This window comes from Apteryx mantelli, chromosome 18 (genome assembly GCF_036417845.1).
Source record: "Apteryx mantelli isolate bAptMan1 chromosome 18, bAptMan1.hap1, whole genome shotgun sequence".
Classification (NCBI taxonomy): Eukaryota; Metazoa; Chordata; class Aves; order Apterygiformes; family Apterygidae; genus Apteryx; species Apteryx mantelli.
In genome coordinates this window covers 3,962,596-3,983,623 of record NC_089995.1, presented here as the reverse complement: position 1 = coordinate 3,983,623, position 21,028 = coordinate 3,962,596, and the positions used below count along the sequence as shown (strand labels likewise).

General features: G+C 40.1%; 1 protein-coding gene across 11 annotated transcripts in view; it reads right to left on the bottom strand.

The window, feature by feature from the left end:
• ASIP (agouti signaling protein) overlaps positions 1–21,028 on the bottom strand; it is a 94,220-nt gene that overhangs the window by 10,741 nt on the left and 62,451 nt on the right. For 8 of the 11 annotated variants that reach the window (XR_001292852.2, XM_013944778.2, XM_067307518.1 and 5 more), the window contains exons 2-4: positions 6,623–6,735; positions 5,763–5,917; positions 634–695 (exon numbers count right to left, since the gene is read on the bottom strand). Coding sequence is in view for 10 of the 11 variants with exons in the window: in XM_013944778.2 (XP_013800232.1) it covers positions 634–695; positions 5,763–5,917; positions 6,623–6,696 (291 nt within the window). In the remaining variant the exon portion in view is untranslated. Of the gene's footprint in view, positions 1–633; positions 696–5,762; positions 5,918–6,622; positions 6,736–9,175; positions 9,404–21,028 lie in introns of all 11 variants that reach the window. The other 3 variants (XM_067307515.1, XM_067307516.1, XM_013944776.2) reach the window with 2 other exon arrangements.

The following is a 21,028-nucleotide window of genomic DNA, read 5'->3' as shown; positions in this document are numbered from 1 at the left end:
ATGCTTTGATAAAGCTTCACTGCAAGAACTTCCTGCTTTGAGCAGAAGGTGGAACTAGATGACCTACTGAGGTCCTTTCCAACCTGAATCTTCCTATGAATTCAGGAAGTGTTTCAAGGAAGATTGATCCCACAAGACACAAATTAAAAAGGAAAAGAAGGAACTCTAAATATTTCTGGTTGCAGCAATGACTGAGTTGGCTATAAATGGCTATCATGACTAAATAATAATAAAATGAAAATGCTGTTTTCTACCCTCTCAGATAGTCTTTAGAATATAAGAGTTCAGCCCATGCAATAGTTCATGTTTGACAGCTATGAGTAACATGTCAAATAGCAACAACAATAAACTTTAACTAATCTAAGGTCACTTAGTTTTCTTTCCATCACTAATGCTTTGCATCTTTTCCCTGCTTGAGCAGCGGATTTGGACTAGATGATCTCCAGAGGTCCCTTCCAACCTCAACCATGCTGTGATTCTGTGGTCTGTTTTTACAGTATTAAGAGCTTTAAAATGTATGCAAGTTATTTAAATCAGGAGAGGGCTGTGAAAACCTGTCAAATAAATGCACTGAGGAAAAGTATTAGAAATTAGCCGTTCTAACTGGACAATGTTTTCTGAACAGTCACCTACCTTGGATGATTTCTTGTTCTCTGCTTCTTTTCTGCTGACTTTCTGGGATCTTTTAGTTAGATCTTCAAAGAGAATAGCACAACATAATATTAAATCAGTTTTACAGCAAATGGCACTTAACTGAGAAGCTTAATACTACTTTTGTGCAAGGGAAGGCAGGTAACCTGCAGTGTCACCTTGCCAGAACAGAATGGGTTGTAATGAAGAAGGTCATCCCTAGGAGCCAGCCTCACTTAAAAATACTATGTCTGAACCTGCGTTGTCATTGTTGCTACCGCAAAACACAGAAGACCACTGACATGTATATTTTAGGAGGGTGTTTTTTACATGTTATTTGGTCAGGTGTGAATGATGAAATAAGATGCAGAGAAAATTCAGGGTCTCTGTGTAAAAGGATGAGGGTATTTGTGCACTTCAGTCACATGACAAAAATAGAAAAAAACCTTCAGAAATCCATTTTTACGTTCTGTAAAAGGTAGTGTTACCTGCAAAATTTTGGCATAAATTAACACATATTCTGTGGTTTTCACAAGCATGAAAAGCACTTGGCTAATTTTCATCCGTGCGATGCCACCTTTCATTCTTCAATTCTTTGTTCCTTTTCTACCTACCATCTTCTTTTACAAAATGTTACTTGCAGAGGTAAGTGTTTCATTTATGTGCCTGTAGTTTTGAAGGGTTTGTGAATACATGTGAATAAATTCTTGGATTTGGTAAATTTTAGCAGGTAAATTTCAGACTATGCCTGGGTTTTTTTGGGTTTTTTTTTGTTTTTTTTTGATTAAACCACTACTAGACTGAACGTCCTATATTATCACTTGAGGGATAGTAGTTTTATTATTGTATTAACTCTATCATTACTGATTACTATATGTTAGCTCCACAACCAAGACTCATATTGGCATCTAACACAACAAAACTGTTTTATTAAAGTGTAAGACACTTCCCAGCTCACTAATCTATTAAGGTATTTTCTGTAACTCTGTTCTACCTGTGTGAGGTTTGTAATGAACGCTGAGCATATATACTGAATGTTTGATTGGGATAAAATGTTTTTATATGCCCGCAGATGAATGGTGGCTCCTTGTTTATTCCAGAACTTGCTCCTTGTATCTTTTTGAATACTTGATAATTGCTAGAATTTGCAGAATTTTAGAATAAAGAATACACCATTCTGGGCTGTTACAAGGATTTTCATTTATTATCCTTGTATCATTCTAGAGTTACAGTTGTGGATCTGTTTCTAGGAGACAGTGGGAGGATGAACTATATCTCAGGAGTGTAATGTTATTGTCACTCAATAAGAACATGGTTTAAAAGGGCATTGCGCTAACTAGGATTAACGGTTTAGATCTGGTTCCACCTGTTATGTTATGTAGGTGCAATTATGCTGTCCTTTGAAACCTTCTGGTGGTAACCAAGAGGCTTGTAAGCCATTTAATTCTACCGCAAGGATAGCACACGTATTTTCTATAGTACAGCTGCACTTGTTGAGATTGGCTCCATTGCTTTGCTTACAAAATTTTTTTGATGATATTTAGATAGAGGGGATATGATGTCATTAAACTGAGATTTAAACATTGCTTTGACATAAATGTGCTTTAATTATTCCATAGAACGTGATAAAGAAGAAAATGAAGCCCAGGAAGCAGATGAGAGGGAACCATAGAAATGCTTCTTTGGTGGATGAGTACTGTCATTGCCTCTTCCATAGTTCCTCTGATTTAGGGAAAACACCAGGTTTCTCCCAACTGGCCACTAATCTCATACTCCTCATGTTCCACCTACCTTGCTTTCAACACCTGACCAATTAACCAGCTCTTTACAAATCTCATCTGTCAAAATATGGGAAAATGTAATATAGGCTTGCAAAAGTGTTGACAACACACACCTCTAACACCTGTCGATACAACTGTGATCTGAAGTGTTATAAAAAGCATGTGTTAATTAGGTGATTGCATGTTTTTCTAGCTGACACTAGCAAATCCTCTGCTTATCTTTTAAGACGTGATTCAAATCCAGCCTTAGGGTTTATTGAATTTGGGCCAATCATATCACCCTTTGAAACCATGAGCGCTGTGGTTGATTGGCAGGTGTGTAATCAGCCAATTGCAGATGAGTTTTATTACTCTAGTTAGATAGGCTACAGGGACATTTAAAAATTAAGACATAAGTATTAGGTCCTCAGCTCTATTCTATGTGGCCAGCCTGAAGGAGCAGGACTTGTTATAGGAAAATGTGATTGAGAAAGGAAGCTGTACCCTAAATGTTTAAACCAGGGTGTTGACAGCTGACGTTTTTTTCTGTTAACTTACACAAAAATAGGTTGTATGTATAAGCCCAACAAATTGTAACTGATAAATCATAAAGAAACCAGCTGCTTAGATGTGTTAGGAGGAGAGAGGAGGCTGTGGTGGTTTAAACCCTCCCTTCTTATTTGTTCTAAATTAACCATTTCTGTGGTGATGCAGTGGTGATGGGAGTGACCATCTTGTCCGCCCTTTGCCATGACACATTATTACAATAAAAATTACCACCTGTGGCTTCATGCTCATCCCTGAGCGTTGCACAGGTTTTGCTAGGGCTGCAGGTGCTGGGAGCAGTGGCAGCTCGCCGGAGGATTGTGCCGATGGGCACTCGGGAAAGCTTAGCCGTGCCCCCGGCCGGCTGCTACCCCATCCCTGTGCCTGCTCTTCCCGCTTTTATCGGCGTCTCCAGCTGCTTTGCCCCCGTTTGCATTTATCGCTCCCTTTCTGACCTGTTTCCGTCGTGCGCAGGACTGTCTCCGAGGCTCTGCTCTTTCCCCCAGCGACCTTCCCTCTCACACTCGTTTCGCTTCCCAGCGCGGTGAAACGCGTTGCTGCGTTTCCGCGTTCGGCTGCCGCCCGAGGCGCAGAGCCCAGCAAAAACGAGGGGGCAAGTTTGGGACTCCGGTTATGTTCACAACACGCTTGAGTGAGGCCGGTGACACTATTCCTCACTTGCTTACATGAAAATGATGAGATTTACCGGCATCCTCCTGTTCACAACGGGAGGCATTAGCAGAGCTGGAAGGTTTGACAAATCCCTTCTTCCAAAAAGCTGAACATGCTGCTTCGTCTGGCACAGCAAAACAGACAGCAGCGTGTGTCCTTTCTCCTGCACCTTCCTTCCCCAAGCAGCTGGAAGGTCACGGCGAGCGATTTGCAAATGCTCTTTGTAGGCTATGCATTACTCTACGCTTTTGACTAATTTTTTATTTAGTTTACCAAGTTGTAATTCAATCATTTTAGTTAATAAATTGTAAAGATAATAATGTGGCCACTGGTTGTCTGGAAAGGTTTTGGATAGGTGCCAATTCAGCTCTGAGATAAACTATTCCAAAACTTATGTCGGATTCTACAAACTGGAAAAAATGGGAATGATTTGTACCAGTTTTCTTACTTCCTATTGTTTCAAGCTTCCTTTAGGTGCAGGGTAACGGGGGATCAGACTGGCCTCTTGTGCTGGAACGAATGGGCTGAAGAAAGGTCTTGGAATAGCTTTGCAGGTGCTTCTTGGCCCAAGAAAGCGAGTGCAGCCCTGGTTAACAGTGTCACAGTGGGTTTTGCATCTATTTTTTCCTTTTGGAATAGTTAGCTAGGACAGTGGTCTACAGAGAAGTATTATGACAAGATGCGTTAAGCTTTCATGTATTTTCTTTTATGTTATTCTTGCGTCTTATATGTCAAATGCTCCTTCTGTTTGTGTGCAAAAAGGATGTATGCAAAGAGGAGGATACATGGGTGCTCTGCTGATGGGGGAGAAGGTTTCTAGTGCAGGCAGCCAAACTGGGCCAGAGGAGGAGGACGGCGTTTGGGGAGGAATCACCCAATCTTCCAAAGCAAAAGGCCTTGACAGCGTTTGGGGGATTTTTGCCTACGTGGACGTCTGCTGGCAAAGGAATACAGCGCCACGTAGGCTGTTTGCCAAGTTCAAGGATTGTGCACCGTTTTGAGAAAAGGTAGAGAAATCAGCAGAAGGGAATGTTTTTTGTATCTTTGATTTTAATTGGACTGAAAAAATGTATTGGAAACGTGAGGTGGAAGGCACCTAGGATCACAAGGACTGTGAAATGATACGGGTTGGGAGGAGGGAGAACAGCACAAGTTTAAAAAACTTGAACTTAAAGAGAACAACCTTCAGGTCAGTCAGGGATTCGGTGGTTCAGATTTCACTGAAATGCATGTGTGGGGAAAGGAGCTAAGAAACTGCTGTTTCTCCTTAAAGAAACATTGTGCAGAGCAAAAGTGCAGAGAAAATAAAGGAAACAAAGAAAGAAACCAACTTGGTTTGAGCACAAGTTTTGAAAACTTGCGGAAAGCAGTTAAATGAGAGATGCTTTATTTTTTTGATTTTTTAAGGCTGTTGACACTGTTCTGAATGACATTCTGCAGCTAATCATCTCTAAATAGCCAAAAGCTTCTTGAAAGGGGTGACTGAAGAGAAAAGTTGGCTTAAATTACAATGGAAAAGCTAGAATAGACACTAGGAAAAAAAACTTTAGTGCAGAGAAGAGTTAAGCATTGCCCTAACAAGGTCCTTCACAATAGTACAGACAGGCATCCGTCAGGAATGGCAGGGGCATAGCAGGTCCTGTCCTGAATAAACAGATGACTTTGGGCCATCTCTTGCTGCTTTTCTTCCCCCGATTTAAGACTGTTTGGCATACATATGAAGTTGAGGTCATATTAATACCTTAAAGAACTGTCAATTTCTGTGCTGCAAGAGCAGATGCTAAAAGAACATGTTTATATCCACTTTTTTATTTGCATTAGATTTTTAAAGGAAGATTAATGCCCATATTAATGGAGAAACACTTCTATTGAATATAAAAAGACCTACAGCATGATAGGAGCTTCAGTGAAGAACTGTAAAGCTAAAGGAAATTTTCTGGTAATTTTTTTTTTCTTTTTACCCCAAGCTATGGTTTGCCATAATGTCATTCTTGGATGCCACGGCTGAATTGCCACTGCACTTCTGCGTAGTAGCTAAGGCATTTATATGAAATTGTAATGCTGTAGTAAGCTATCAGAATACTCCATATTAATTTACAACCGTATCTTCTTCAAATTTTGTTAATTTGGTGCCTAGTGGCAAATTTTACTAACCTACTATGGAGATGGGTGGGAGATCTGGGAGATTCATTTTGTTGCTCTTTGGCAGGTTGCATTCTGTCTTCTCTTCAATTACCATATGAGAATTGGCAGCTCTGAGCAAACTGTAGCAGAGTAATAAGCTTAGGAAGAGGTTCTTACTTTCCATCCTGGGGAGAAAAAAATTCCATTGTCATGAAAACCAAAATCAGTCAAAACCTGTTTGTAGAAGAGAAATAGGGAGATGAATCTCAGAAATGATCTACTGTCATGTTGTGCAGTTTCACAGATGTATCTTTGACAATTCTTATGTTTCTACTATTTTGCTTCCAGTACCTCGTAGTGGGCTGGTCAGAATGACTTGAATGGAAAAATACTAGCTGAAATATAACTATTTTAGACTGGGTTTTTTTTCCTCTTTTTTTTTTCTCAAAAGGTTTATTTTCACCAAAATTGTAAATATGAGTTCTCCTCACTGAGTTTTACTGTGTTGTTTATTGCACAACCAAAGGGAGAGGAATTTCTGCTGTCACTTTTCACTAGCTTAATCACATCATCTTTTTTTCCCCCAGAAATCACAGAATGTCTTGTTTTCAGATTTGTTCTATATAATCTGGGGGGGGGGGGGGGAGCTTTTCTCCATTTACAAATAAGTCATGAAGAAATGCCTTACTTTATTATATCCTGGATGTGGTGCTTTGATACCATGGTGAGTCATAGCCATAATTCATACAAGTCATAAAAGGCCTGGCGCTATAAAGCACTTTATGTGCTTTAGAGTTTAGTGTGTACTTAACTTTTAAGACCTAGCAAAGTCAGTGGGATTTGAGCATATTTATAGAGAAACCTGAGATCTGCTGAATCTGGCCATATACCTTGGAAGAAAGCCACTGGCCCTGGACAATCTCTGTGTGGCTCTGAGTGCAGCAGTACAGGGTACACAGAGCATTACTCCATTCTGGTCTCCTTTTCTTGTGGATTCCTAGCTCTGTTGAAGATTAAAGCAGATTTTATTTGTATTAGTTTATGTGTATTAGTCAGTGTATTTGTAAGTGAAAAGCTACCAGTAGTAGTAAAAAAGGGGAGTGAAACCAAATTTTTTGTGCAAATAATCTGGTTGTAATAAGTTAGTGACCAGGGAGTTAAGAGGAATTCTTCTATTCTCTAGAATCCTCTAGAAGAGGATTCTTCTAATGAAGAACCTCAATCTAATCACTGCTGCTAAACTGAGTCTATATTACACTTTCTTGTATGGCCTCTGCTGACCCATTCTCTCTTGTGAGATGCCCAAAATTATGCCTCTAATTCCAAATGCTTGGGCTGAGCTCTACAGTGTATTTCAAGCTCTCTGTGGTGTATTTCAAAGGCAGTACTGAAATTGAGACCCAAGTTGCATCATAGACATGGCTGTGGATAGACATAGCCTTTGAATAATTTGATGAAAATTTTGTAATAGGAGTTGTCTACTTTTTCAAAATATGCAGTCAGTCTAATAAAAGATATTACTTAAAAATCTTGGCTTGCTTAACACTTAAATTTGCTTATTTTCATAGCGTCTTAGTGTGCAGGGCATAGCTACCACAGGCAGATGTAGACAGTTGGGCCCTAATTCTTTCCATGCTCCAAGCTGGAGTGGAGGAAGCAAGCTCTGAGCTGGAAGTTCGCACACAATGGTGTTCATCCTGTAATTTTTGCTTTTTTAAGCAACTTTTTAGCCTACGTGTGGGATATGCATATCTATGCATATCTAGTGTGCTGCCTTCCTAGAGTATAGGCATAGCTGGCACATAGTTATCTGTTGGAGACCATGTAGACATGCCCCCAAAATATTGTTTATATAAACTTCTTCCACGCCAAAATGTTATTTGTTATTTCCATTGTAGTTGCTTGCCTTTATTTCAGCAAAACTGTCAGTGAACACAATTGTGTCTGCACAAGTATGAATAAATTAATAAAATGTTACTGCCTGCATCTGTTCACTTCAAACAGAATGACATCTGAACGTGCTCTAGTGTTCAAATGCAAACCTAGCTGCATATGTCGATTCAAATTCTTGCGCGTGTGTTTTGTTTGCCGCAAGTAGTTTGGTGGTAGGAATTTTACAACCTTCAAGTGACTGTCTGAACCTGAAAAATGCATGTATTAGTTCTTACACATTTGATCTGAAAACTATACCAACTGGATAAAAAGATAACGCTCGTTAGAGCTGCATAAGCTGTTAGATATATGCTCTGCAGTTCCTGAAAAGGTGAAACAGGTGATTAGTAGAAAGTGGAGTTAGATGTAAAGATGAGAGGAAAGATGGTTGTAGTCTTGGGATTCATCTTTTCCATCATCTCACAAAACCCTTGTTCAAGTATGGGTTTTTTTTCAGCATTAAGAGAGGTTTACTTTCTGTTTTTCCACATTATTTTTGTAATTTTCCTTCTAGGTCTCATCAGAGACTTAAAATCACTCAAACTATTTTCCTTAGCTTTAGCAAGCTTTACATCTGTTTTTCTGTGAGCACTTAGTTTTAAAAGACTTTAGTTTCCTGTGATGCTCTTAGCAAAGGAGAATTATATTGCTGTAATAGATGATAGTATCTCTAGAGGGTGTTACCATTTATTATTTTTACTGAGGCTAGAATAAACTAGAAGAATTTAAATGCTTCTGCTACAATTTTGTTTTTTTGTTTACAGGGACTCAATCTTGCAAAGCACAATTCAACAAATTGTGTGAGTAAATAGTTAACATGTAGTAGTGCCTCCACCTGAGACAAATGGGAGCAGAACCAGTCACTAGCACTGCAGTGGAACCAGTAAGAGCCAAGAGAGACATTTTACTGGCTTGAAAAATGCTAAGTTAAAGAAATTAACAGCGAGAGCTGTTGTAGGGTTTATTTTGTGGAGAATTACAGTTTCCTAACAGTAGGTTTATTTGCAATTGACTGCACAGAATGCAAACCAAAGATTATACTTTTTCAAGGCTTTAGAGGGCATTGTCAAAATCTAAAAACACATAAATAAATATAAAACAACAGCTCTTACTCACTCTCAAACCACAGAATAATTTAAATAAATCGACATACCCAAAGGCCCGCCACGTGAGGACCATGACGTAGTTAGAGAAACACAAGAGGAAATGGGTTGGGGCAACAAACGTACCTTATTTGAGCATGCTATCTTGAACTAAAAGTCAACCTTTGGGGCATACTGTCAAGAAACTCAAAGTCTGTGACTTCCTTAATTAATATTAATCTACTCCTTCAACAGAGAAATCTTAGTATATGACTCAAGGAATTGCTTAACATAAGTTTGAAATTCCTCAGGTGGGAGGGAAAAAAAGCCAGTGGCCCAGTAGTGATTAAAAGAAACTGAAACTGAAAATATTACAATGAATTTGGGAAGGCAAGTTGTCTGCCCTTCTGAAGGAGTACCAGTACTTACGATTTCAAGAGAAGGAAACTGCTACTAGGTTGCTCTTTGCTCCAGCCAAGTTTCAGAGACATCATTGACACTTTCACACATTACAAGGCTGAACATCAACAGGAAACTGGTGCCCATGAAGTCAGAGATCAGCTGGAGTTTACAGCTACCTAGCGATTAATGGTAATCCCAGACCTGACGTTCCTTTAGCGATGGGGGTGGCTGTGGCTGACGCTGGGAAATACGATGCTAAGGCAGAAAATGTTATGGATGAAAATAAGAAATGTGGCTGATGTTAAAGGCTCATCACTAGAATCACACCTTTTCCACATAAAAATATTAACAAGTAATGCAGAGTTTCCCAAATGGGCTCTCCAAGGACTACAGTAAGCATCTGTGTGTATTCAGGAAATTATGGTGAAATGGCCGGACAGCAATGAATATGGAGGAGAGAATGTGGGAAGTAATTATAGTATGTGTTGTAAAACTCACAGTTAAGGAGAATAAATGCCAAATCTTCAAACGCAGCAAGAATAACAGCAAAAGGTTAACACAAGAGACATTACCCCGCCAAAAATTCTCATGGTGTAGAAACACTGTTAAAAGCAAGTACAGATGTTTCAGAGTTCAATTTTCAGAAGCAAAGGAGAGGGAGAGCAAATTATAGCAATGGACCAAAAGAAAGCAGGTTTCTATAGGTTCAGAAATGTTAAGTAAACTTCCACAAGATACAAATCCAAAGTGAAAAAAAAAAAAAAAAAAAAAAGGAGTTCAGGAAACCAAATTTGTGCTTAAAAAACTAGGATGAAACTGAATAAAATTATTAAGAACAAATGTGTCTGTCAGAAAAATTTTAAAAATGCTAGAAAAGTTGACAAATGTTCTGCATCCTTGTTAATTGTGAAAGAAAGATGTGAACTCTAAAGCATGCACAAATTTTAAATGAGAAAAGGAAATATATATATATTTTGTTTTACAGAGGCAAAATTTTAGTTAGAATTTTTGCTTAGAAAAGGTCTTTTACTGGGTATAGTAAGTAAATCAGACCAAGACAAAAAGTTGGAAAAACACAGAAGAAAAGAATATGGCATTTTTTTAATAATAAACTTGTACGTGTGTTTATATGTCAGTTTAACTACCTGTGTATATGTCTGTTAGCTTCTGTATGTGCTTATCTATCTACTTATAGTTTGTAGAATTAGAAGAAACCTCACAGCTACGATAGTACTGGAGTTTGTGAAAATGAACCGAGATACCTGTATTCATGCAGAAGATTCAGAAGTCGAATTGAATTGGGCTGTTTTTTGACTCCATTGGTAGGTAAGAAGCTAGATCGTCTGGTTCTTACGTGCGTGTTGAAGAGCACAGATGATCACATCCAACAGTGATTAGCCATAACTAAATCTGGGCTGGATGTACTGGACAACAGAACCATTCCTTGCACTGAATCTTTGGCTTGCTATGGAGAAAATGTGGCTATTTGGGCAGATTACCTGAACATGGAGAGCAAAATTTTTCATTTTGATTTTTTTACAAGTTGCAATATTTGATGTTCTGGGCATTTGGCAGGATTTTTAACCCTATATCTCTTTAACCAGATGAAGAAAAACTGAGTGGAACTTTTTGAACTGCTGAGTCCAGTACACTGTTATGCCCCAAAATCACAGCATGTCTGGCTCTTCATAGGTTCAGACCTAGGTAAACCCCTCTGCCATCCCAGATGTAAAGCAGTTCCATATCTCCCTTCTTAATTTCCTTATGGATATTAAATCTTTTAATTTTCAGCCTAAATTTATTCAGTCAGTATATGTTTATGGATCCAATGGTATCACTATCCTGCACTATTTATTTCTCTCCTCTTTCCTTTTTTGCTCAACTACTAGAGAAAACAACCATGCACCCCTCCATCTTTAATTTATTGCATGAGGTACTCTTTTAATCTCTGTGGTGCTATAGGTATTCTGTTCCCTGTATAAACTTTTACAAGTTGTTTGTCATTGAGCCATAGAGTTATTTAGGTAGGAAGAGACATGGAGGTTTGCAATTGAACCTGTTGCTCAAACCAGTGCCAATATAGATCAGGTTTATTGGGGTTTCAGTTGAGATCTGAATGTCTCCAAGGATGGAGATCCCACAACATCTTGTTTGTTCACCTCTGTAATGAAAATTTTTTTCCCTACTCTTGAGCAGGAATTGCTTTTGTTGAAACTTATGCCTGCTGTCTCTTGTCCTTTCACTGTGAACCCTGAGACAAGTCTGGTTCCATCTTCTCTGCACCCTCCCATGAGGCACTTGCAGACAGCAGTAAGATTCCCCGTCACCTTCTCTTCTCCAAATTGAACAGACTCAGCTCTCTCAGCCTCCCTTCTGATGTCCTGTGCTCCAGCCCTGACCATCTTTGTGGCCTCCGCTGGACTTCTGCCAGTATGTCAGTGTCTGTCTTGTACTGGCAAGCCCCAGACTGGAGCCAGAACTGCAGAAGGGGTCTCACCAGTACTCAGTGGAGGGAAGGATCCCTTCCCTCACCCTGCTGGCTGCATTCCTGATAATGCAGCCCAGGATGTGGTCATCCTTCTTTGGCAAAGGGGCACGCTGCAGACTGCTGCTCAACTTCTTGTCCACAAGGACCCAGGTCTTTTTCTGCAAAGCTGCTTTCTAGGGAGTCACTCCCAGCATGTCCTGCTGCAGGGGGTTATTCCCTCCCAGGTGCATTTGCTTTCATTGAACTTCATGAGGTTCCCATCAGCCCATCTACCCAGCCTGTCATGGCTGCTTGAGTAACAGCTGTGCCCTTCAGCATATCAGCCACCCCCCCCAATTTGGAATGACCCGCAAACTTGCTGGGAGTGCACTCTATCCTATCAACCAGGTTTTTAATAAAGATGCTAGGCAATACTAGCCCCACGTTCGACCTCTGAGGGACAGCACTAGTAACTGGCCACCAGCTGGACTTTGTTTTACTGATCACCACCTTTTGAGCCTGTGCTCTAGCCAGTTTTCCATCTCCCTTACTGTCCTCTAATCCAGTCCATATTTCTCCAGTTTGGCTGTAAAGAGACTATAGGAGACTGTGTTGAAAGCCTTGCTGAAATCAAGGTGTACATTGAGCAATATGCAGCACTCTCCATTTATCCATACATCTAGTTATTCATACCTCCAATCACCTCAGCACTGAAAGCAGTCAGACTGGTCAGGCATGGTGTGCCCTTGCTAAATCCATGCTTGCTGTTCCTGGTTCCTTTTTGCCCTTAATGTTGCTGGAAATGGCTTCAAGGAATATTTGATTTGCTCTATGACCTTCCCAGGGACTGAGGTCAGGCTGACTGGCCTGCACTTCCCTGGGTCCTCCTCCTTGCCTTTTTTGAAGATAAATGTGATATTTTCCTTTTTCCACGCATGAGGAACCTCTTCCTATTGCCATGACCTTTCAAAGATGATAGATAGAAAACATGCCCGCAGCAACATCAACCAGCTCCTTCAGTGCCCTGGGATGCAACCCCTCTGGTCCCATGGACTTTTCTATGGCCAGCTGGTTTAAATGCCCTCTAACTGTATCTTCCTCTGCAGTGGTAGTACCATGTCCCTGGGCTCTGCCTCTGGGCTCAGGGACCTGAGAGGCCAAAGGGCAGATCTGACCAGTGAAAACAGGGGAAGGGAATACACTGAGTACCTCAACCTTTTATGTGTCCCTGCCCCACAGAGTCTTCGAGTCACTCTGGATATGTTCAAGGCCTCCCTTGGCAGCGTCATTGGTGACTGCATGGATGACCAGCAAGGGATAATAGTGCAAGTGCCCAGAGGAGCCTCTGCAGTGTCTTTGCAGTTTCCCAGATCTGGGCCCCCAGAAAGCAGCAAACCTCTGGAGACACCAAGTCAGGTTGATAGATAGGGGCCTCCACCTCCAGGAGGGTGTTTCCCAGTGACCATCACCCTCTGCTTCCTCTTGATGCAGACACTGGTCCAGCTCAGCTGACCCTTGTCCTCCCAGTTGCTACGCTGTCTGCTAACCTCCTGCAGCTCCTTCACTTGGTGATGCAGCACCTCCACCAGCGTACCGCCTCCCAAAGCTGAGGCTCCTGCTGCCCCCAGCACCAGGTTGCGTGAGAGCCTCTTCACAGTGGCCCTGTGCACATGATGCTGAATGTCCTGCTTTCACTTTAACATTTGTAAGCCACATACCACATTCCTTTCCTCCCTAACTACTGATAAACATCATAGCAAAAGTACTTCTGTGCCATCCTACTCACACAGCCTGCACATGGCAGAGATGAAATGGAGTACTTGGATCTCTGGATGCACTCATCCATCTCTTTCCTAGGACCGCAAGCTCAGCATGAAAGGCTTTTCCCTGTGGGGAGTATCCCATATCTCCTATCTGCTACTGACTGTAATTGCAAATCCTCAAAATATTTTAAGTTCTCTTTTCTTCAGAAAAGAAGTTAGCTGGAGACAACACTTCTTGGCTATTGCCAGCCCTACTGTTTGCACAGGCATTATCTCTGCAGAGTTTGGTTTTTGCTGCTTTGAATCACTTCCATTTATAACTACCTCAGCAATCTGAGTTCTGACTCAAGTGTTCTGGAAGCCACAAAATGCTCTCTGGCAATGTTAATTCTGCTTTAGTAAAGTGTTTTGAAATTGAATCAGGAACTCGGGGAACTAGGAATTTTCCTTTAAGTGAATCCCACATACATAACTACAAAAATCATTGGACAAGCGCACATTTTACACAAACCATAGTAGTGCATTTATTCTAAGCTTGATTATGCATTTATGAGTCAATAATTTTTTTTGTGTGTGTTTTGCACAGTATTTATTTTCTATTAGTCAAGGGCTGGGAAAAATACCATGATTTGATCGTCCTGTTTGTGTGCTTTTTGCTGCCTATCTGTGGTGTGTCCCTGTCAGAGAGGGCATGCAAGGCTAGGTCTGACCCCTTAGAGCAATTCTTATCTTCCATTTTAACTTAACTTCTGATTCCTTCTTAAAAAGCTGCCTGTGATCGCAGAGTAGAGCTTCCATGCTTGGAGACTCTGTTCCAGTCTGATGTTTTGTTCATTATTTCAGATTCAATCTTTACATTTTTGCTTGTTTAAAATAATGCAAAGCCCAACAGAAACACATGCAGCTGCAGTGCCTATATCTAAAAGCACCCTTTGTCTGGCTAAAAAAAAAAGTTTCATGTGCTATGCATGAAGATAGATGTGTCTATAGCTGACAAATAACTTAAATTTGTTTTAAGTGTGAAAAATAATGTATAAGTTCTTTTTTTTTTTTATTGTGTCCACTTCAAGAAATATAGTGAGACTATTTTTTTGGTTTCTAGTGCTTTTGCTTATTGTTATCAGCTAAGTTTGTCCTCCATCCAACACATTCTCCCTTAGGCCTTCCAGAAGTTAGCCTGGTGTCAGAACTGCAGGTGCAGCTCAGTGGTGACATATCCGCAGCTCCCTGAGTTCACCAAGCTGCCCAACCTGCCGCCAGAAGGCCACGCGCACCTGCCCCTGCAAGACCCCCGTGGGCAGCTCGGTGCCGCGGCAGGACACCAAGCTTCTCGGTGCTGTGCCCAGGTGGCAGGAAGGGGCAGCAGGAACTCAACTTTCCCTTCTCACAGAAGGGGTTTAAAGGTGAGGCCTTCAAAAATGCTGCAGTTCTTAACTTTCTTTAAAACAAAAGATGACATGAATTCCTAGGATTGATATTTTCACAGGATGTCAGTGTGTTACATCCAAATTTCTGCTTCTTTTCTTCTTTAAATTGAGAACTAAGCTATAAAATACTACTGAGCAAAGTCAAAGCGACATGGGAGAGCTTCTCTCAGTTCATTCTCATTCTTTTCATACTTCCTTCCAGACTCTTACCTCGTTTCTTTTGTGGGTTTTTGTTTCATGCCCAACATGGGGGCCCAGCACGAGGGGCAGTTCCTGTTCTGTTTCTTTTCTATATCATAACCACATTCAGTTTACTAAAATGAACTGTATATGCTGTACAGAGATGGGTGAGTGCACTGGAGAGACTTCTGTAGTGTTTGATACTGTATTTAAAGTTCCTGTGCAATTTTAGCTTTAAAATTATATTGAGGTAATTGAAATCACTCTACCTTCCTTGCTCCCCTACTCCTTTTATTTCTATTTTCTGTTTTTCCATTCTACCTTTTGTTTCCTTTCATTTTCAGTGATCCACTGTGTCCTGTTTCTTTTGATATGGACTTTCCTTTAGGCAAACATGTCTCACTTTTCGTGCATTTAGTCCTTTTTTCTTTTGTACTCTTTCATTGTCTCCCTACCTTGTTCTCCTCGTCCTCAGCTGGATAATCCTGAGGAAAGGAGCAGTGAAATGTGATGAGGTGCAGCTCTGCAGAGGCCGGGTTCAAACACTGAAGCTTGAGAGCAAAAATTTTCCTAAGTTAACAGCTTCAGGATTTCAAATGTTAGAAGGGAAAGAAGCGGGTGTATTGATCACAGCATGACCAAGAGTGACAATGCGATGCAGCTGTGAAAAAAGCAAATGCAATTCTAGGATGTATCAAAAGAAGTATTCGTAACGGAAATATGAAAGTGTTTAATATCATTGTACGCAGGGTCTTCATTTGGAGTATTGTGTCCAATTCTAGTCACCCATGTGGAGGAAAAATGCATTTAAATTAGAATGGATGCCAGCAAAGCATATTAAAATGATTACTAAATGTCACTGCCTGAGATACCACGTGATCTAGCAGATGTCTTCCATAATATTGTCCTATATACCCAATTTCTTTATTCTCCACCTGATACCACTTAAACAGAAAGTCGTGCTGGTCTCCATTCCCTCATATATGTTGATGACAAATGTGAGAAAAATTTATTTACACTTGTGCTAAGTCTGAGAATTATTCAGGCAGAATGATACTCTTCCAAGCTTAGAAACAATGCTCTAGGGGTCAAATATTCTTCATTTTTTTCAGGATGCCTGGATACTAATACATTGCTATTATTTCTATCTAACTGCACAATTTTAAAAGCATCTTACTAAATTATATAATTCCCTGATTTCCTTGATTGAATTGACCTGTTTTACTGTATTTTAAGTAAAAATAAAATTTGATGCAATGAAAAGTTTTTCAAACTTCCCTCATACTTGCCTCAAAAGGAACACAGTTCTTAAAGTATGAGATATGTTCCACCTCTCTAGCAAATTTGGTTGTATTGACTTTGAGCATTATTCTTGTTGTATTTAATATCGCCTGTTCCTTCATAAAACAAAAAAGTATATCTCTGTTATAATTTTATGACACTTTCTTTTCACAGTTTTTATATTAGCATTTCATAAATTGTCAGAAAAACAAGCAATTATTTCTAGAAGATGATTTGAATAGATAATACTTTCTAAGAAAAAATTACTGTACGTATGTTCATATGACAAAATAGTGTATTCTGTAATTAATCTTTTTTTTAATTTGGGAAAGAGAAAATGATCATCATTGTGGAAATATTTTCTTTTACTATCCTGGATAATAAATTTATGTTATCTTATTTGAATTTGCATTTATTTTTGGGTAGCATTCATGTACACATATATTCCAAGGATCCATGCAACCATTTCTGAAACTTTTTCCAACGTAGAATAGTACTAAAGAGAATGTATTACAGAAGTACAACATAGTATTCTTAAAACCATTTGTTTAAAAAGTACCAGTTGTATTTAGAATTTGACTCAGTTTTGAGATTCCTCAATAGTATTTTTATCATATCATTTTTAACCTTCTTTGTGACTGAACACAGGATGTGTCAGAGAAAGCAGCTCTTTATGTTGGAGAATTTCTAGGATGGATTTTGATTGGCTGCTGTATACTGAATTTTGCTGTGTGATTCATTAAATTATGGCAACACATTTTATCATCTACCACTTTTTCTGTGTATTACTTACCTCTAATTTCTGCTGGAAATTCATCTGTTGGATTTAAGCGAATTGAAAATCCCCAAGAAATTAAAAGAACACACAAAATTATTGATGAAACAAATTTGCTTTACAGAATTTCTGGGGGGAGTGGGTTTGTACTGTTTTCTTCAGTGCAAATATCTTATTTAAAGATCCTTTTACTACTCCTTAATTCCAATTTAGTGCAGAGGAAGCATCATAAACTCTCTAACCTCAACTTGAACATGCATATAAAGTTACAAAAGTGGTATCAATACACCAGTGATGGCATCAAGCTCCTCTACAGTTTATTCCTGTTAAGAGTAGTCATAATTTAATCAATGGAAGAAAGTAGACTCTTTCCTTTATCTGTCTGATAACTATACATGGAGATACAATTGCGAAAGTCACATGAACTAAGTCAACCTTCCTTATGACCTCAAGCTGCTTGGCAAACTCTTTATGGCAGTTAGGACCCAAGACTCACTGGGCTTCAGAGATCAGTTACATTAGGATTAAAAATGAAGAGTCGTATTAGAAGAGAAACTTGTCTATCACAGTTCCCATACTTCACTATAGGTTACACTGCTTGTGGTCCTCCCTGCTACTGGCTATTCAGAAGCTGTTACGCGTCGCCTGTGTCTGTTCAGATACCGTTTGTTCAGGACGGATACGACAACAGAGTAGGATGAAATCGCAGGAGGAAAGGCTGAGATGAGACATAAGGAAAGTCTTTCCAATGCTAGGGATCGTGAAGCACCGGAATAGCTTGCTTCAAGATTATTATGCAGTCTCCAAGGTCAGAGATATTTAGGAATGAATTAGACAAGCATCTGTCAGTCTGATCTGCTACGCCACTTCTTCTATTTAATATTAACACAAATAAAACACACGAAACAGAAAAAACTACACCCTCTTAGAAAGTACCCAGTTTGAACACACGTGTAAAACAAAGGGATGGGGCCCTGTTTCACTTTTTGTACAGATGTTATATGCCACAATTGAGGATGCAGTGATTTTTAAAACTAAAACAGACTGTTAGAGACATTTACGCAGAACTAACATTGAAAGCAGCAACTCTGGATGACGATAATTGTTGTACCAAAGTGAAAAAGGCAAGGGGAACTAATAACTTTTGTGCTTAATTTTAGCAATCAGTGTGAATGATGTAGTTCTTATACACTATTTACGGATGCTGCCAGTAACAAGCTTATTGTCCTTGCTACTGTTTGCTTATGTTGGATTTAGAAGTGACTACTGAGCCGATGATTTAGAAGAGCTCTTGAGAAGGTAGCCAGAAGCCAGTATGTTGGGACCAGATAAACAATGTCCTGCTAAATATCTAGGAGACAACACAGAGTTGTTATGAAGCCTACAGACTTACAAAACCAAACAGACCCATTGGGATCATATGGTCAGACTGCATCTAAGACAGGCCATAGAACCACCCTGAAGCACAGTGGATAATTGCTAATTAAACCAGGTGTTAAGGATTCTGACAATTTGTTAGTCTGAACTGGTCTTATTGCAGTTTCTAGGATTTGAATCCTAAACCTTTCTCTTCAGTGTTGAAAACTCCTTTGTTTTCAAATTTCTTTTCCTCCTGAGAGGTACTGGAATGAGCAGGCAACTTCCTGATATTCTCCTGGTGCAGCTAACAGGTTGAGCCCCTGGAATTTGTGCTTATAAGTTAAGTTTCTGCCAACTCTTCTTTTCAGTTCTCTATTTTTTCATTAGAATCAGAGATAGTATTCCTTTAGTGACCTTGACAACTCCATTCCAGTTATTTTTAATAAAGTTCTGTATTACCTGTTCCAAGGATTTTCTAGAATCTGTGTCAAGCCAACATGCATATAATATCTTGTCCACATATTCATGTCAATTATTAGCAATTACCTAGCTATTCCATGACTGAAAATAAGCTTCCCACCCAGCTTCATCAGCTTAAAAGTTAGCACCTAGTTTCAGCTAGTTACCTAGCCCTCCTTTCTAGCACCAGGCAGAGAGAGGTCCTGCCAGAAGTGACTTATTCCACCAGCATTAGCATAGGTAGAACCTGTGGATGGGTGGGTGGACAGGTGGACAGATCTGTCCATTGATTGCTTCCTGCCCTGAGGCCACACAGAGAGGAAGGATGTCTCCCCAAAATGCTGGACCATCGTTTCATTTATGAGAAACTGACTGCTCATTGGCCAATGCATTAAATGCTTTATGGCAAGTTATTTAGACCAGTTGAGTTAAAACAAGGTTAGCATGCTTCCTGAATGATTGGTGGAAGGTAAAGTGTTTTTAATATTTGGCTTTTACTCTAATATTGAATGGAATCGTGTTTGGAAACTTGCCTTTTCTGTGTTGTTAACTTCTGGTTTAAATCCAAGTCATGGTCTATCACATAATAAATGCATAGCATTACTAGGAAACCCTGTTTCTGTTGTGCTCTATGAGCTCCATTTTGAATTTAATCTGCCTACTACAGATTATCATTTTGCTTCATGGTTTTTAAAAAGTTATAGTCCCGTTTATTTTCATTAACATCAACTCTTTCTTACATTTTTATGTCTTTAAAAGTATTTTAGAGCAGCATTGTCCTGATTCTAAGGCTGTTTAAAGCTTGGGGGTAGATTTTTTTTTTTTTTTTTTTTAATAATATGTTTAATCTGTACAGTTCTGGGGTTTAGGGCATTTAGTAATTGTTCCCTGAGGTTTCTGAGCTGTCACTTGTTTTCTGCACGTTTAACTCTTTCTCTCAGCTTGTTTGAGAGAACTATGACTTAATTCTTTTCAGGTCATGGAACAGGATTTAGGAGGGCAGGCATGCTTTCAGAAGATGGGAAATAGGCAAAGTATCTATCTTTGGCAAATATGAAAAAGAGGAAACTGTGAAATTAAAAAGCTGGTTGCTTTAAGTTCATTTCTCAGAAAAATAGTTATAAAATAATCACTTCCTTATGTTCTCAGTACTTATAAATCGCTTTGATTAGTGGACATTACTTACTTGACAAGTCCCTCTACTTTTTTCCTATGTATGACTCGGCAACAGGCCTTACAGACATGGCTATGTGAGAGTTCTTATTTGTCATCTAAGATGCAACTTTTAGGATATGAGTTATGAAATATTTGATCTGTGACTGGCTGAAGCTGATAGAGGATTAGCTTCAGAAACTCCTTGGGCAAAAACAATTATGATGGTGGCAAACTGATAAATCAGAGTAACAGTCAAATTATATCTGATGGTTTAAAAAAAAAAAAAAAAGCTCTCTGGATTTCCTGCTGATCGACTTTAAGAAGCTCACTTGAAAGTCAAAGAACAGAGGTTTCATAGTGAAGCTAATGGGACAGGAAGAAGTGCTCAGAGGACCATGTGATACCTATTTGCATTGGGTGGGAAGCAGAGTGAGTAATAGGAGATGTGTTGTCCATAGAGGTCCCCGCTGTGTAGTGCATGTGGGGAGGATGGGGCACAGCTGTGTTGATCAGGCTTGGTGACCAGTCCAGGATGTTATATCTACGACTGCCGGGATCCCGAGGGTACCAGTGTGCTTTGCAGCCTCTTCCCTGCTGCTTGCGGTTTGGCTGCCGGCGCTTGAGGCCAGCTCTGATATGGCGCAGCCGTACCCTGGGACCAGGCTGCTGCGAAGGAGCTGGGGATGCTTCATCAGGGCTTGTGGCCTCGCTCAGGAGCTGCGTGGAAGCTCAGGCCCTTCGTCTCTGCAGGAGCTACGCTGCGGCCAGGCCTGGATGACCCCAGCCCACCAACTGACTTCACCTTGGACCTGCCTTGTCACTGCGGGCTTGTTCATGATCACCCAGCTGTGGCTGTCCCTGGTCACTGTCACTGGACCTGCTCTGCTCTTCTTGCTTGGTGGGACTGCACCGTGCTGGGCATAGCACTGTCTGTCCCGGTGGAGTAGCCCAATTCCACTGTTCCCAGGCAGAGGGAGACTGCAAGAGGGCTGGAGTTTTTCCTTAGCTGCTGGG